The 18,385-nt window shown below is 43.7% G+C and overlaps 1 protein-coding gene across 2 annotated transcripts; it reads left to right on the top strand.

Annotated features, from left to right (window-relative positions):
* The first annotated feature begins 352 nt into the window (after positions 1 to 352).
* Positions 353 to 11,042, top strand: LOC139376973 (G-protein coupled receptor family C group 5 member C-like). 2 transcript variants are annotated; one of them, XM_071120007.1, is made up of 5 exons: positions 353 to 684; positions 4,616 to 5,684; positions 8,626 to 8,726; positions 8,959 to 9,078; positions 9,762 to 11,037. In XM_071120007.1, the coding sequence occupies exons 2-5, from the start codon at positions 4,631 to 4,633 to the stop codon at positions 9,792 to 9,794; spliced, it is 1,308 nt and encodes a 435-aa protein (XP_070976108.1). In that variant the 5' UTR covers positions 353 to 684; positions 4,616 to 4,630; the 3' UTR covers positions 9,795 to 11,037. The 2 variants fall into 2 exon arrangements, with proteins under 2 accessions (XP_070976108.1, XP_070976107.1); XM_071120006.1 differs by having other exon boundaries at positions 369 to 684; positions 8,956 to 9,078; positions 9,762 to 11,042.
* Positions 11,043 to 18,385: the final 7,343 nt, after the last annotated feature.

The raw sequence follows: 18,385 nt of genomic DNA, 5'->3' as shown, positions 1-18,385 counted from the left end.
TAGTCTTGATGACCCAATGGCAAAGATACATTATGTTCGACTCACCTCGGTCTAATGGAGCAGCTTGGACAGAGAACGCACTAGAGGCGCGCAAAACCTTTGAGCTACTTCCTGTGCTATTAACTATTTAATTATTCGAACTAGACACCTTTCATCCCTGCTTAATTAAAAAGACAAAAAGTGACTTGTATTATTCAATTTAGAGTAACACTAATTGTTCTCCAACCCTACCCTGTTAGTAGGCTATTCATCAAAATAGTGTGTGTGTGCGCGCGCAAGAGAGAGAGAGAGAGAGAGAGAGAGAGAGAGAGAGAGGCGTGTGTGTGTGTGTGTGTGCGAGAGAGAGAGGCAGTCGCTATCCAGGGACCAATCGCTCCTCTGTCCACATCACAGCCACAGGACTTCAGCACTAGTCGCCTACTTTTGTGAGATCCAACCCTGATTTCAATATTTCAACATTTTGCTAAAAGCAGTGAGTGCAGTGTCATTAGGGATAATTAAAAAAACAACTAGAAACGGAATATACACGACATTTTCAAAAGAGCTGTTACCTTTTAACCCACTGGATAGGCTACCTGGAGACGATGTTGAGCGCGTTTTCTATCGTTGTGGCTTAGAACAGGTGAACGAATAGCGACATTATCAAAGACCACCAAGAACAAAACACTGATCAGACACCCGAAGGTAAGGTTTCATAGTGAAAAGAGGTAGTGGGGCGACTACGCACGGTCTAATAGTGACACTCCAAATACATAGACTATGACTTTTTGAAAAGTGTTCCCAAAAATATAAATATTTAATAGTTGGTTAAAAGCCTATAATTGAGCATCAAGGATCCGCGTATCTGTTTTTAGCAACGCTATTTACACACTAGCGTTGCTAGGAATCAGCTTGCAAAAAAAAACGGAATAGTCTGCCAGAAACGAAATACAATTCTATTTCAATTTACTCTGCCCGATTCTGTAGTGCTGGTTCCTTATGCAGGAAGGGAATTGAGAAAAAACATCTAATAAAACATACATTTAAACTGCAATATGTAACTTTTGGGGTGACCCCACCATATTCACATAGAAATGTGAGTTATAAATCTGTCATTCGGTAAATCTGTTCTATGTGCACTATTTCTATGCTTCACATTCTTAAGTTTCATTTTTTGGGGGTATTTTACTTTTGGTTTGATTGGTTTGAAAGAGTGATATTCTGTGGAGTGATTTGTCAGAGCTTCCCGTTCTATCTTTCTGGGTTTTCACTGGTTTTGTGTAGAACCAACTGCAACTAGACACAGACATAAGATACGTTTTACCCCGAATCGAGAACGAAGACGGTATACCCACATTGAGAAACCCCTGGGTTAACATATATTGAGAAACCCCTGGGTTAACATATCCATGGGCTTTTGTTTGGTTACTGCATGCCACCGAGACCTTGACTCTCTCTTTTAGTTTGTGTGTGTGTGTGTCTATGCCTATATACGTGTTTATATGTGTGATAAGATCTCAACAATTGGCTCTCCAATACTTCCTCCCGCCACAAACAATTAACTACCTGTTTTGCTACTTACTCCCTAGTGCCCAACACAAACTTAGTTACATTATTGGCAGAATTGTCAAGAAAATGGTATTACATGAGCGTTATTGAATTAAGGCACATGGAAATACAGAGAGAAGGATGTCTTTCTTACGGCTGAGCAGTGGCTTCATGGCAGGAAACTGAACAGCATTTGCCACCACAACAACACCATCAAGGGAGGAGGTGAGGGCCCTGGGAGAGTGGTGCCAGGAAAATAACCTCTCTCTCTCTCAACGTCAACAAAACAATGGAGCTGATCGTGAACTTCGGGAAACAGCAGAGGGAGCACACCCCCTATCCACATCGACGGGACCGCAGTGAAGGTGGAAAGCTTCGAGTTCCTCAGCGTACACATCACTGATGATCTTAAATGATTCATCACCACACACAGTGAGGTGAAGAAGATGCAACAGCGCCTTTTCAACCTCAGGAGGCTGAAGAAATTTGGCTTGGCCCCTAAAATCCTCACAAACTTTTACAGATGCACAATTGAGAGCATCCTGTCGGGCTGTATCACCACCTGATACGGCAACTGCACCACCCGCAACTGCAGGGCTCTCCAGAGGATGGTGTGGTCTGCCCAACGCATCATCGGGGGCACACTACCTGCCCTCCAGGACACTTATGGCACCCAATGTCACAGGAAGGCCAAAAAGATCATCAAGGACATCAACCACCCGAGCCACGACCCGTTGACCCCTCTATCATCCAGAAGGCGAGGTCAGTACAGGTGCCTCAAAGCTGGGACAGAGAAACTGAAAAACAGCTTCTATCTCAAGGCCATCCGACTGTTAAATAGCCATCACTAGCCGGCTCCCACTTGGTTACGCAACCCTGCACCTTAGAGGCTGCTGCCCTATATACATAGACTTGGAATTACTGGCCATTTTAACCTCTACATGACCCCCCCCTCCCCCCAAGAACATTTCCCAAGACATAGACATATTTGATATGGGCAGAAAGCTTAAATCCTTGTTAATCTAACTGCACTGTCCAATTTACAGTAGCTATTACAGTGAAATAATACCATGCTATTGTTTGAGGAGAGTGCACAGTTATGAACTTGAAAATGTATCAATTAACAAATTTGGCGTATTTGGGCAGACTTGATACAACATTTTGAACAGAAATGCAATGGTTCATTGGATCAGTCTAACACGTTGCACATACACTGTTGTCATCTAGTGGCCACAATCGAAATTGCGTCTAACCTGGAATAATACATTGTGACCTTCCTCTTGTATTTCAAAGATGATGAAAAAAAAACGTTTTTTTTCTTTGTATTATCTTTCACCAGATCTATTGTGTTATATTCTCCTACATTAATTTCACATTTCCACAAACTTCAAAGTGTTTCCTTTAAAATGGTATCAAGAATATGCACATCCTTGCTTCAGGTCCTGAAGGCAAAATTTGGAAAAAAGGGTCTGATCCTTTTTTAAACATCCTTCTTCAACCTGTCCCCTTCCCTTCATCTACACTGATTGAAGTGTATTTAACAAGTGTCATCAAATAGGTGATCATAACTTTCACCTGGATTCACCTGGTCAGCCTATGTCATGGAAAGAGCATGTGTTCCTAATGTTTTGTACACTCAGTGTACATGCATTGCTCCAACTATAACTTGAATTTGAGATTATGTGCCATGTGCCTTTTTAAAGCTTCTATTTTAAGACCAAGATTTGCCCTTGTGATGAGTTTGTCAAACTCATCTAAACAACCGCCAACTTTTTTGAAAATAAGCATCCCTACAGTAGACCAGACTTATTTGAATGCTGTGCCATGCCATTTCTCTCTGTCCCCGTCAAATTACATTACACTGAGCAGACATTTCATAACCAAATAGATCAAATCAAATTTTATTGGTCGCGTACACATATTTAGCAGATGTTATTGCGCGTGTAGCGAAATGCTTTTGTTTCTAACTCCAACAGTGCAGTAGTATCTAAAAAACAATTCACAACAATACACACGAATCTAAAAGTAAAATAACGGTATTAAGAAATATATAAATTATTAGATCGAGCAATGTCAGAGTGGCTTTGACTGAAATACAGTAGAATAGAAAACAGTATATTCATATGAGATGAGTAAAGTGGTGTGTAAACATTATTTAAACATTATTAATGTGACTAGTGTTCCCTTATTAAGCCTTGAACCATGGATCGTGTACGTGTGAATGGGCAAGACAAAATATTTAAGTGCCATTGAACGGGGTATGGCAGTAGGTGCCAGGCACACCGGTTTGTGTCAAGAACTGCAACGTTGCTGGGTTTTTCACCCTCAACAGTTTCCCGTGTGTATCAAGAAGGTGGTCCACCACCCAAAGGACATTTAGCCAACTTGACACAACTGTGAGTCAACATCCCTGTGGAACGCTTTCCACACCTCTTAGAGTCCATGCCCTGATCAATTGGGGGGGGGGGGGGGGGGGGGTTGAAACTCAATATTAGGAAGGTGTTCCAAATGTTTTGTACACTGTGTGTATAGTATGTGTGGTGTCTTGTGAGTGAATTTATATGGTGTGTGTGTGTGTGTGTGTGTGTGTGTGTGTGTGTGTGTGTGTGTGTGTGTGTGTGTGTGTGTGCTGTACTATACTGTGTCCTCTGACCGTTAAAGAGTGTCTCAACTGACATTCCTAAGTGTTATCATGCTCACACGGTGGACTAACTCTATATTTGTTTTTAAAGTCTTATCAATGATTCTCAAAAAGGGCTTGGATAAATGCCAGCTTCAGAAATACCTCTGGTACCTCTGGTATAGGCTCTGGTACCTTTAGAAAAAAGTTGTAAAAATTAACATCTAAGCCATTTTAAACATAAATAAAATCTTTCCATCTGTTGTTTGTGTAAAGTGGGTATACGCCGTTACATCCTGATTACAGTATAATTTTATCTGTTTGCTCTTGACTCATGTTTACCTGCTTGGGCGTATCAAGAGTGACTCTTTAATGTATGACAACGACCCTGGTTTCTCTCTTCTCCCTCTTAAGAACCTTCTGATATGCCAACCTACTGAGTCTCTCCTTCTATCTCTGTGTCAACAGGTGCTGCCCAACAACATGGACCACACACTCCAGAGACTTCATCTCCTAGTCCCGACCGTCATCACTCTCTGGTCTTTCCCCGTCTCGATGGCTGCCAGTGTGACCCCAAGTGGGTGTGGCTCCAACGTAGGCTCCCTGTACTACAGCCTGTGTGACCTCAGTGCCGTATGGGGCATCGTGCTGGAAGCGTTGGCGGCGGCCGGCGTGCTGGTCTCCATCGTCCTCTTCATCGTCCTCCTGGCCAGCCTGCCCTTCATCACAGACAAGAATAGGATGTGCTCCGTGGGCCTCCATGCCTGCTTCCTGGTCAGTACCCTGGGCCTCTTCTGCCTCACCTTCTCCTTCATCGTAGGGAAGGACTTCGCCACCTGTGCTTCGCGACGCTTCCTCTTCGGGGTGCTGTTCGCCGGGTGCTTCGCGTGTCTTCTCATGCAGTGTGTGAAGCTGAACCTCCTGGCCCGCAGGGGAGATCGGGGGCCCCGGGCCTCGGTGCTGTGTCTGGGAGCCCTGGGACTCTGGCTGGTGGAGGTGGTCATCAACACGGAGTGGCTGATCATCACTGTGGTTCGATATCCTCTCAACGCTACAGGGATAGCACTTGGCACAGCCACGGACGTACCTTGTAACATCGCCAACCGGGACTTTGTCATGGCGCTGATCTACGTATTGAATCTTCTCCTAGCTGTCGTAGTGGCTTCCTTACCCACCCTGTGCGGGAAATACAAACAGTGGCGCAAGGAGGGAGCCTTCATCCTCGTCACGGGTCTCCTCTCTGTGTTCATCTGGGTGGCCTGGATCACCATGTACGTCTGGGGGAACCAGACGACCGGCGGACCCAGCTGGGATGACCCTACCCTGGCCATCGCCCTGGTCAGCAACGCCTGGGTGTTCCTGATCCTCTACACCATCCCAGAGATATGCTCTCTGACCGGGGAAGAGGAGGGGGGCGCACCAGGGTTCGGAGAGGACCTGAGCAGAGGTGTGGGCTATGAGAATATCCTGAGGGAGCAAGGAGCCCAGAGCATGTTTATGGAGAACAAGGCTTTCTCTATGGATGAGCCCAACTTCGGTATGTAGCCACACACACACACACAGTACCGTACACATACACACACACATACTTGTCAGCAGGTTCAGGAGGGTATGGGGCTTGTCAGCAGGTTCGGGAAGGTATGGGGCTTGTCAGCAGGTTCAGGAAGGTATGGGGCTTGTCAGCAGGTTCAGGAGGGTATGGGGCTTGTCAGCAGGTTCAGGAGGGTATGGGGCTTGTCAGCAGGTTCAGGAGGGTATGGGGCTTGTCATCAGGTTCAGGAGGGTATGGGGCTTGTCAGCAGGTTCAGGAGGGTATGGGGCTTGTCAGCAGGTTCAGGAAGGTATGGGGCTTGTCAGCAGGTTCAGGAGGGTATGGGGCTTGTCAGCAGGTTCAGGAGGGTATGGGGCTTGTCAGCAGGTTCAGGAGGGTATGGGGCTTGTCAGCAGGTTCAGGAGGGTATGGGGCTTTTCAGCAGGTTCAGGAGGGTATGGGGCTTGTCAGCAGGTTCAGGAAGGTATGGGGCTTGTCAGCAGGTTCAGGAGGGTATGGGGCTTGTCAACAGGTTCAGGAGGGTATGGGGCTTGTCAGCAGGTTCAGGAGGGTATGGGGCTTGTCAGCAGGTTCAGGAGGGTATGGGGCTTGTCAGCAGGTTCAGGAAGGTATGGGGCTTTTGTACGTATAGTCAGACACGTGAATGAAATAACATTGTTGTCTACATGTAACAATCTGCACACTCTACAGTTTATTTGTTCATATTCCAATGTACTTTTTTTTCAATGACCCCTGAGTCTGAAATAAAATATCTTCCAAAACAGTAAGTTGAAAATAATCTGCGAGATGGATAAGAAAAGCTCAATGAATATCATTGAAACAGTACTGAATTTCACATCCAGTATACAGTACAATCTGCATACCTTAAAGAATTTGATATGCTGATGTGGTTTTTATCCTATTGGCGACCATAATCTGATCTCGCAGGCTGCAGCACAGCCAGACAGGACACTGTGTCTCCTCTCCTCTCCTCTCCTCTCCTCTCCTCTCCTCTCCTCTCCTCTCCTCTCCTCTCCTCTCCTCTCCTCCCCTCCCCTCCCCTCTCCTCTCCTCTCCTCCCACTCTATCTCTTTGATGCTGCTCCACCTGCCCTCGGCTTGCCCTGGCCTCACCTCATCACAACCAAATGGCACCCTGTTTCCTATATAGGGCACTACATTTGACCAAAGGCACTGGTCAAAAGTAGTGCACTTTATAGGGAATAGGGGGCCATTTGGGACGCAGGCAATGGTTTAGGTCAGAGTGGGAGGGAGGAATAATAGCACGTGTTAATGCGGATGGCGCCACATGAGTTAGCAGCTCTGTCCTGACTGAGGTTAACCTACTGTATGTCCTGGTCTGTTGAGATCAGCTGGCACCAGGTGACTCGTCTCTAGACAGACAGGTTAGATTTGATTTGATTTTGGCCTCCCACAATGTACCAATGTTCCAGCACGTTGCCCAAGGTCTGGGAACATATCAATACATTATTAGAACACATACAGTGTTTAGTCAGTTTATACTGAGTGGAGAATCATGTTTGATAAAATAAAAGGAACAAAAATATAACGAGCCCTCTGCTATCTGGCCTCTGACACATCAGTTGCCATATCAAACTAATAATGAGGTGAGAACAGAGAAGGATTTGACAAAAAATAACCCTTCCATTTTTGGCGATTTTCTATTCATATTTAGCTATTATTAAATATTAACAGGAAAATGATGTTTGTTTTTAAAAACGAATCAACCTTTTCTGGGAGAGACTGAGAACCGAAGGATGATATCTGTCGTGACGAGAGAGAGCTATGAAACCAGAAAAAGTCCTTCATTGTCTTTGTATATCCTGAGGACTTATTTAAACATTTAACCAACCAAATCCTCTCTCTCTCCCACACATATATTCCATTCCCACGGGTCTACCAGGTGACTCAATGGGATTCAGATGTCCAGGACAAAACAGTGACCTAACCAGTATACCATACACACACAAACACACACTCGTCAGCTTGCCCCAACATCACTGTTTGTGTTTGCGTTACCGCGCTGTCTCAATTAGCAAACAAGGTGTGGCAACAGTGTCATGGTAGGCAGATATTTCACAGGGGAGGACCAGGCAATTCCACCTGGGGGGGGAAACAAAAATGTCTCTCACATTAACCAAGCATTATCCATCCTACCTTTATAGAGGACTGCACATTTGACTGCACAGCGGAGATAATAGACGTATCGCCTGCGTCTGTTGTTTATGATCTTGTCTTGGTGGTTGAATAGAACAAGCTACTATGACTGGTTGCTTGGGAACACTGAATACCCAGAGGATACTGCTTGAACGCGCCCGTGAATGTCTGACTACGTGGATTTGATTGAGATTTAGGATTTGAAAACGTGATGATATAAAGAAAGTATCCCATTGTCCCGACATAAACACTGAGTGTGCGAAACAATAGAAACACCTTCCTAATATTGAGTTGCACACCCTTTTGCCCTCAGAACAGCCTCAGTTCGTCGGGTCATGGACTCTACACGTGTAGAAAGCGTTCCACAGGGATGCTGGCCCATGTTGACCCAAATGCTTCCCACGGTTTTGTCAAGTTGGCTGGATGTCCTTTGGGTGGTGGGCCATTGTTGATACACACGGGAAGCTGTTGAGCGTGAAAAACCATACCCCGTTCAAAGGCACTTAAATATTTTGTCTTGTCCATTCACCCTCTGAAAGACACACGTACACAATCCATGTCTCAATTGTCTCAAGGCTTAAAAATCATTCTTTAACCCGTCTCCTCCCCTTCATCTACACTGATTTTGAAGTGGATTTAACAAGTGTCATCAATAAGGGATCATTGCTTTCACCTGGATTCACCTGGGTCAGTCTATGTCATTGAAAGCCACTCAGTGTGTGATTGGGATCTAATGTTGTCGAATGTTTTCTTGTTGTTTTCCCTCGCAGGTCCCAAAGTTGTGTCTCCATACAGCGGCTATAGTGGTCAGAGCCACCATTCTGTCTACCAGCCCACTGAGCTGGCTCTCATCAGCAGGGGAATGGGGAATGTGAGTACTGGCCATCAATTGTTTGTCCATGCACACACACACACACACACACACGTACGGGCGCGACACACACACACTGCCACAGGTTGTTGTTGTTGTGTTTTTCAATTGTTTCATTAAAAAGAAAGAGGGATCTTTATTCATATCCATTGTGTTTAAATATTCTTCCGTTCTCTTTCGTATGGATCATGATGAGCATGTTGTGTTCCTTGTGTATGTCTGGTCGCAGCAGGAAATGTCTCACATCCCCCGAGCCTCCACCAACAACAGCTCCGTGGCCCACAGCGGGGGCAGTATCCTGTCGGGTCGCACCGACAAGACAGCAGACACACAGACCCAGCAGGGCCACAGTGTAGGTGGAGATAGAAAGACCCTGTGATGCGTTCCAAAATGGCACCCTATTCCCTTCGTAGTGCTACTTTTGACCAGAGCCCTGGACAAAAGTAGTGCACTATATATGGAATAGGGTGCCATTTGGGACTCGTGCCCGCTGTCCTCTGACATATTCTCCTCACCTCTCTCCCTGTCCGTTCTCCTCTTCTCCTCTGAGAATGGTGGAAAATACAGTCCTCGTCTCACTCTCTCTTAGCATGGGGGGGGGGGGGGGTATTTTGGCTACAAAGGTGGATACTGTATACAGTAAACACACACAATCACAATGCATTCCTTCTCGGTCTCCGTTTCATCTTGACAAGCCTGTCACTTACGTTTCTTCCTGGTCTTGTACTGTCGTCTTGTCTTATTGGACGGTTTCTATCTCTACATATGTGGTTGTTTTTTGTCCATCCCATCTGTTTCTCTTATTGCTTTGGATCAGTCTTCTCTTTTCACTTCGTTTTTCCCGGTGTTTTTCCCGGTGTTTTTCCCGGTGTTTTTCCCGGTGTTAATGGCCTTTCCTTTGACCTTCTTTCAGTTCAGTTTTTTTTTCCCGACACACATATTGCGTTAGCACTGTCTGTACACTATACCTAATTATATGACATTAGGTCTATATCGGTTTTTTAACAATATCTCTCCATCTTTTTCTGTTTTCAGGGGAATGGACTGCAGAAGATATCCCAGTGGTGAACACAGACTACTTTACACCTCTCTCCTCAAGACATATTTATTGCTACAGTTTCCTCATGTTGACTCTATTTTGCTGTTATCCATTGCATCCTTGATATGAGCTGGTTTTAACGGGACCCATCACAATGAGGCCTACCTGAACTCTGACCTACCAGCCTATCAGACTCCAGAGGTGACGTTTAGGTGAACGACACGAACAGTTTGCCCTTTGTAAAACCCCTAAAGATTGGACAGTCCTGTGTACGACATAACCCTCTATCGATAGATGGACAGTGTCCTACAGGTCTGTCTGTCCCCGTTCCAGTCCCTGCCCCATCTGTCTGTCTGACAGGAGTCAAAGCAACCCACAGAGAGCAGGCCCATGGCGTTGGGAGAGAACAATACCTTTTGCAGAGGTCACCTCTGACTATGAGCTGAGCTCTCCGCTGGACACACTGTGACAGATGAAATGTGAGCATGCTAACAGCATGGAATACTAGTCTCACTCTCTCTTAGCATGTGGGGGTGTATTTAGGCTACAAAGATAGATATATACACACACACACACACACACACACAATAGTCACATACACAGTAGTCACGTGGAAGTGCAGCCAACAACAGGATCAGTCAAGCGAGGGGGGGCAACTGGTGTGATGGGATAAACCTGTCATCCCAGTGTTCTCAGAAGAGGACCCCTTAACAGTGGAACATTCCATACCTGGAACACCCTCTATGGTTCCATGGAATCTTGGAAAAGGTCTCTTCTGTCACGGGGGATACCTACCTAACACTAATGCACTCATTTATAGGTTTTAGCGTACAGAAAGCGTGCACTTTCGAGCTTTCAATTGAAGTAAGTGTCGATATTATTATGTCAATGTTTAGTGCCTGGCTTGTGAATGGGTATCACTTTCAGAAAGTTAAAATTGCTATTTCAATTTGTGGCTAACGATTGTTGAATGACCTAATGTTAATGCCATGCCAATGAATGGCTTCTCCCTCTACATATGTAAGGAATCAATTATTGTATGAATTGTTGTATGAATTTGGAAATATGATATTTAAGACATTTACAATAATTACTTTTCTTGTAAATCAGTGTTGAGCCAACACCTGTAAATGAAATCCTGAATGTTCAATCTAACATGATGTGTTGTAAAGCGACTGTGAGTGAATCGATTGGTTGAACATACTGTATCAACAGCCATTGATGTCTGAAAGAAAAATGAAAATCTAAATAAACATTTCATGGTGAAGTACATACAGTCCAGAGAATCTGTCATAATGAATCAATATTATACCTAATACTGTTGTTTACCCTAATACTGTTATTACCTAATACTGTTAATACCTAATACTGTTAATACCTAATACTGTTAATACCTAATACTGTTAATACCTAATACTGTTGTTTACCCTAATACTGTTAATACCTAATACTGTTATTTACCCTAATACTGTTAATACCTAATACTGTTGTTTACCCTGATACTGTTATTACCTAATACTGTTAATACCTAATACTGTTAATACCTAATACTGTTATTTACCCTAATACTGTTAATACCTAATACTGTTGTTTACCCTAATACTGTTATTACCTAATACTGTTAATACCTAATACTGTTATTACCTAATACTGTCAATACCTAATACTGTTATTACCTAATACTGTTAATACCTAATACTGTTAATACATAATACTGTTAATATCTAATACTGTTATTACCTAATACTGTTAATAACTAATACTGTTAGCTCCTAATACTGGTATTTACCCTAATACTGTTAGCTCCTAATACTGGTATTTACCCTAATACTGTTAATACCTAATACTGTTAATACCTAATGCTGTTAATACCTAATACTGTTAGCTCCTAATACTGGTATTTACCCTAATACTGTTAATACCTAACACTGTTAGCTCCTAATACTGGTATTTACCCTAATACTGTTATTTACCCTAATACTGTTAATACCTAATACTGTTAATACCTAATACTGTTATTAACCTAATATTGTTAATACCTAATACTGTTAATACCTAATACTGTTAATACCTAATACTGTTAATACCTAATACTGTTGTTTACTCTACTACTGTTAATACCTAATACTGTTAATGCCTAATACTGTTAATTCCTAATACTGTTAATACCTAATACTGTTAATACCTAATACTGTTAATACCTAATACTGGTATTTACCCTAATACTGTTATTTACCCTAATACTGTTAATACCTAATACTGTTAATAATACCTAATACTGTTAATACCTAATACTGTTATTTACCCTAATACTGTTATTTACCCTAATACTGTTATTTACCCTAATACTGTTATTACCTAATACTGTTAATACCTAATACTGTTAGCTCCTAATACTGTTAGCTCCTAATACTGTTATTTACCCTAATACTGTTATTACCTAATACTGTTAATGCCTAATACTGTTAATACCTAATACGGTTAGCTCCTAATACTGGTATTTACCCTAATACTGTTAATACCTAATACTGTTAATACCTAATACTGGTATTTACCCTAATACTGTTAATACCTAATACTGTTATTTACCCTAATACTGTTAATACCTAATACTGTTAGCTCCTAATACTGGTATTTACCCTAATACTGTTATTACCTAATACTGTTAGCTCCTAATACTGTTATTACCTAATACTGTTAATACCTAATACTGTTATTACCTAATACTGTTATTTACCCTAATACTGTTAATACCTAATACTGTTATTTACCCTAATACTGTTAATACCTAATACTGTTGGGTCACCACGAGCCAAAACAGCTTCAATGCACCTGGCATATATTCTACAAGTGTCTGGTAATCTACTGGACGGATGTGACACCATTCTTCCACAACAAATTCCATCATTTGGTGTTTTGTGGATGGTGGTGTAAAAACGTGTTCAATTAGGTTGAGATCTGGTGGCTGAGACGGCCATGGCATATGGTTTACATCATCTTCATGCTCATCAAAACATTCATTGACCACTCGTGCCCTATGAATGGGGGCATTGTCATCCTGGAAGAGAACACTCCCATCTGGATAGAAATGATTCATCATAGATTAAAGGTGATCACTCAGACTGGCTGTGTATTTATTGACACTTACCTTGCCCTCTAAGGGGTTGAATGGACCTAAACCAAACCAGGAAAACACACCCTACACTATAACAGAGCCACCAGAACACTAACACTCTCTCTCTACCTCTCTCTACCTCTCTCTACCTCTCTCTCTCTCTCTCTCTCTCTCTCTCTACCTTTCTCTACCTCTACCTCTCTCTACCTCTCTCTACCTCTCTCTCTCTCTCTCTCTCTCTCTCTCTCTCTCTCTCTCTCTCTACCTTTCTCTACCTCTACCTCTCTCTACCTCTCTCTCTCTCTCTCTCTCTACCTCTACCTCTCTCTACCTCTCTCTCTATCTCTCTACCTCTACCTCTCTCTACCTCTCTCTACCTCTACCTCTCTCTACCTCTACCTCTCTCTACCTCTCTCTACCTCTCTCTACCTCTCCCCCTCTCTACCTCTCTCCCTCTCTCTACCTCTACCTCTCTCTACCTCTCTCTACCTCTACCTCTCTCTACCTCTACCTCTCTCTACCTCTCTCTCTCTCTCTCTACCTCTACCTCTCTCTACCTCTCTCTCTCTCTCTCTACCTCTCTCTCTCTCTACCTCTCTCTGCCTCTCTCTCTCTCTCTCTCTCTCTCTCTCTCTCTCTCTCTCTCTCTCTCTCTCTCACACACATAATTTCCATAGCCACCTGTGATAAGGGCCTCTGTGGAACTCCCCTCAGGGTCTCTGCTTCAGAGTGAACATGCCTTCTAAATGGCCCCCTGTTCCCTATATAGTGCACTTATTTTGCCCAGAGTCTTCATGTGCTAGAAGGCTCCGACATCAGGTCAGTTAAGGCATAACAACACAGGGAGACGGTCCAAAATGAAACAACCTGTTTTTAAGATATGTTTAAATGGAGAGTGGGTATAGTGAGATGGCTAAAAGGATGTAGGGCAGTGTGTTGCGTTCACTGCCAAGAAAGTGCTTTTGTTTGTAAGAGAGCCGACCTCTGTTGGCTTTCGCTCCCCTCATTTGTTTTGCCTGTAATTTTACTAAACCATAAATCTCCCACGAAGGGCCGGTGTGTATTTGAATAGAACAGATAAGTTCATGTACTGCACAGTCAGGTAGTTGCTAGTCTCTTGTTATAGACTGTTAATATTATCGAGTGGCTGGGACAGTGTATTGGAAATGTGGTTATGTTTGATTAGGTTGTTGTGGAAAAGGATAACATCAATTTGTTATTGTACACAACAACAAAATGACAGAAGAATTGTTTGGGAGAAGGTCACTTCTGCAGCATTATTTTCTCGGTGTGTATTACCGATGCCCAGACGGTCTGATCCACCGGTGGAGAATCGGAGGATCGGAAAAGCAGTCATGGTTATTTTCATAATGACGTGTCATTACGTAATGTACCGTACCGTACGTGGTCATGGCGATGTGTCAGTTAAACTGACTGGTATTAGACGGATGGAACGATGCCAATCATCAAAGGGGATGGAAATAATGAATCTAGGTTTGTATAATCCTTTTTCTGCCTTTGATATGAAATATACCATACGTCTGTCCATAGTCCTCTCCCTGGTTGTATTATGACAACATAAGACAGGACAAAAGTAAGACAGGATATAGAATAGTACTGGTTTATGGTCCAGAATATCCACGTGTGTGTTCATATTCTCTGTGGAGGGATAGGTTTCTACTAAGAACCGTTTTCATCTGAAGAACCTTTTTGGAAAACCAGGGTTAATTTAAAAAAGGCAAAGGGTTCTACCTAGAATCTTTAACATCCTAAGAACTCTTTTTTGGAAGAAAGGGTTCTTTGATAATTCTTTGGAAGGCAAGAAGGGTTCTATGTATTATATATATTTTTTAAATATTGCCTGAACATTAGTGTTTACCTCAGTGTTTCAACTTTAACGTCAGGAGTTGAGTACTCTGATCAGTTTAAAAAGATACAGTATGTCTGTTATGCTGGAACCACCCTACACGGGGCTATAGTCTCAGGTCTATAAAGGATAAGGATAGACTGAGAGGAGGGTATGAATGAGTTTGAATGTGTTGTCTGTCCTCTATCCTCGTCCCCATGTCAACATGGCATAAACCGACTTTTACTCTGCTGCCTCCTTCATTCTTGAAACCATGGAAACTAAAACTAATCAACATAAACCTTAAAGTATGGTAGCACCTTCACTCACTCACTCACTCACTCACTCACACATACACACTCACACAATCTCTCACACTCACCACTCCGACTTGACAAGCACTTTCACCACACCCCAGCCCCCTTAAAACCAAGGCTTGTATTTCACTGTCCCTCAATTACCCCCTGGTTGACTTTGCACCCCTTACTGGTTGACTTTGCACCCCTTACTGGTTTACTTTGCACCCCTTACTGGTTGACTTTGCACCCCTTACTGGTTGACTTTGCACCCCTTACTGGTTGACTTTGCACCCCTTACTGGTTGACTTTGCACCCCTTACTGGTTGACTTTGCACCCCTTACTGGTTGACTTTGCACCCCTTACTGGTTGACTTTGCACCCCTTACTGGTTTACTTTGCACCCCTTACAGGTTTACTTTGCACCCCTTACTGGTTTACTTTGCACCCCTTACTGGCAAGAATGCATTTCCGGCACTTTGCTAAAAGCTACCTAGAACCAAGTAAATAATCGTCCAATTATCACCATCAAAGTAAAACTAGCAGTGCTCAAGGTCACTTGAAGTAAAACTAGCAGTGCTCAAGGGCACTTGAAATAAAACTAGCAGTGCTCAAGGGCACTTGAAGTAAAACTAGCAGTGCTCAAGGTCACTTGAAGTAAAACTAGCAGTGCTCAAAGGCACTTGAAATAAAACCATCAGTGCTCAAGGGCACTTGAAGTAAAGTATGCAGTGTCACCAGGTTCATACTAATTGCTTGGACCATATTAACACACTCTCATATAATAAGGGTTTGGTTAGAGTACATGACAGTGTTGTTCCCTGGTGTACACAAAGGTCAAAGGGTACACTTCACATGTACACATATGAACTCACGCGGTACAGTTTGGTAACTTGTAGTTATAATGGGACATACTGTATGCCAGCTGAGTCTAAATGCTTAAATGAGAAATGAGAAACAGGCACCGTTGTGAGTGAGGCTGAGTTTTTTGGGGGACTTTTTGGGGATTTTACAGTAGAGGCATTACAAAGAATCCTGTCGATAAATGCTCCGTCCTCACAGGCACCTGAGACTGTCGATAAAGGCCCCGTCCTCACAGGCACCTGAGACTGTCAATAAAGGCTCCGTCCTCAAAGGCACCTGAGACTGTCGATAAAGGCTCCGTCCTCACAGGCACCTGAGACTGTCAATAAAGGTTCTGTCCTCACAGGCACCTGAGACTGTCGATAAAGGCTCTGTCATAACAGGCACCTGAGACTGTCGATAAAGGCACCGTCCTCACAGGCACCTGAGACTGTCAATAAAGGTTCTGTCCTCACAGGCACCTGAGACTGTCCATAAAGGCTCTGTCATAACAGGCTCCTGAGACTGTCAATAAAGGTTCTGTCCTCACAGGCACCTGAGACTGTCAATAAAGGTTCTGTCCTCACAGGCTCCTGAGACTGTCAATAAAGGTTCTGTCCTCACAGGCACCTGAGACTGTCAATAAAGGTTCTGTCATAACAGGCACCTGAGACTGTCAATAAAGGTTCTGTCATAACAGGCACCTGAGACTGTCAATAAAGGTTCTGTCCTCACAGGCACCTGAGACTGTCAATAAAGGTTCTGTCCTCACAGGCACCTGAGATTGTCAATAAAGATTCTGTCCTCACAGGCTCCTGAGACTGTCAATAAAGGTTCTGTCCTCACAGGCACCTGAGACTGTCAATAAAGGTTCTGTCCTCACAGGCACCTGAGACTGTCAATAAAGGTTCTGTCCTCACAGGCACCTGAGACTGTCAATAAAGGCCCCGTCCTCACAGGCTCCTGAGACTGTCAATAAAGGCTGTCATAACAGGCTCCTGAGACTGTCAATAAAGGCTCTGTCATAACAGGCACCTGAGACTGTCCATAAATGCTCGGGCCTCACAGGCACCTGAGACTGTCAATAAAGGCTCTGTCATAACAGGCTCCTGAGACTGTCAATAAAGGCTCTGTCATAACAGGCACCTGAGACTGTCCATAAATGCTCGGTCCTCACAGGCACCTGAGACTGTCAATAAAGGCTCTGTCATAACAGGCTCCTGAGACTGTCAATAAAGGCTCTGTCATAACAGGATCCTGAGACTGTCAATAAAGGTTCTGTCCTCACAGGCACCTGAGACTGTCAATAAAGGCTCCGTCCTCACAGGCACCTGAGACTGTCAATAAATGTTCTGTCCTTACAGGCACCTGAGACTGTCAATAAAGGTTCTGTCCTCACAGGCACCTGAGACTGTCAATAAATGCTCCGTCCTCACAGGCACCTGAGACTGTCAATAAAGGCTCTGTCATAACAGGCACCTGAGACTGTCGATAAATGCTCCGTCCTCACAGGCACCTGAGACTGTCAATAAATGCTCCGTCCTCACAGGCACCTGAGACTGTCAATAAATGCTCCGTCCTCACAGGCACCTGAGACTGTCGATAAATGCTCCGTCCTCACAGGCACCTGAGACTGTCGATAAATTCTCCGTCCTCACAGGCACCTGAGACTGTCAATAAATGCTCCGTCCTCACAGGCACCTGAGACTGTCAATAAATGCTCCGTCCTCACAGGCACCTGAGACTGTCGATAAATGCTCCGTCCTCACAGGCACCTGAGACTGTCGATAAATGCTCCGTCCTCACAGGCACCTGAGACTGTCGATAAATGCTCCGTCCTCACAGGCACCTGAGACTGTGTAGTGATGTGATTTGAACTGTGATGGAACGAGTGGGATGTATATACATGTATATATATTTTTTTTTATTCCAAAAGAAGCTAAATGTCACATTGTGAAATCATGTGATTTTCCGTAAGGTGATGTAACGTGATAAGCTTTGTCATTCTCATCTTTGATGGGCAGACAGGATGGTGTTATGACTTCCAACGAAGTCGGTCCCTCTCCTTGTTCGTTCGGCGGTCGACGTCACCGGCTTTCTAGCCACCGCCGATCCACTTTTCGTTTTCCATTTGTTTTGTCTTTGTCTTTATCACACCTGACTTCACTCAACCAATCACTGGTTTATTATTTAACCCTCTGTTCCCCCATGTTGTATTTGTGAGTGATTGTTATCTGTTACGTGGATGATTGTCAGGCGTTGCACTTGTGTTTTAGACTGTGTTTTTTGGTACTTGTATGTGTTATGTGCTGTCATTAGTTAACCGGTATTAAAGTGAGCCTGTTTATTACACTCCGCTCTCCTGCACTTGACTTCGCCTCCCATACACACGCCTAACAGATGGACAACCGGATATTTCAAAGAGGATCCAATGTAAGGGTTATAAAAATCCATTATGTGACGTTTGTACAGAAACTGGGGTTTTAACAACAGCGGATGTATCATGTAAGAGCAGGGAGG

This window comes from Oncorhynchus clarkii, chromosome 20, assembly GCF_045791955.1.
Source record: "Oncorhynchus clarkii lewisi isolate Uvic-CL-2024 chromosome 20, UVic_Ocla_1.0, whole genome shotgun sequence".
NCBI lineage: Eukaryota > Metazoa > Chordata > Actinopteri > Salmoniformes > Salmonidae > Oncorhynchus > Oncorhynchus clarkii.
Note: the sequence above shows the minus strand (reverse complement) of the source record. Positions and strands in the feature narration are given on the sequence as shown.

Bases quoted from the DNA above. Each gene is read 5' to 3' on its own strand.
- LOC139376973 (XM_071120006.1), top strand. From the start codon at position 4,631: ATGGACCACACACTCCAGAGACTTCATCTCCTAGTCCCGACCGTCATC. The intron at 5,685-8,625 runs GTATGTAGCCAC...TTTCCCTCGCAG, and splicing joins TATGGATGAGCCCAACTTCG to GTCCCAAAGTTGTGTCTCCA. The intron at 8,727-8,955 runs GTGAGTACTGGC...GTCTGGTCGCAG, and splicing joins TCAGCAGGGGAATGGGGAAT to CAGGAAATGTCTCACATCCC.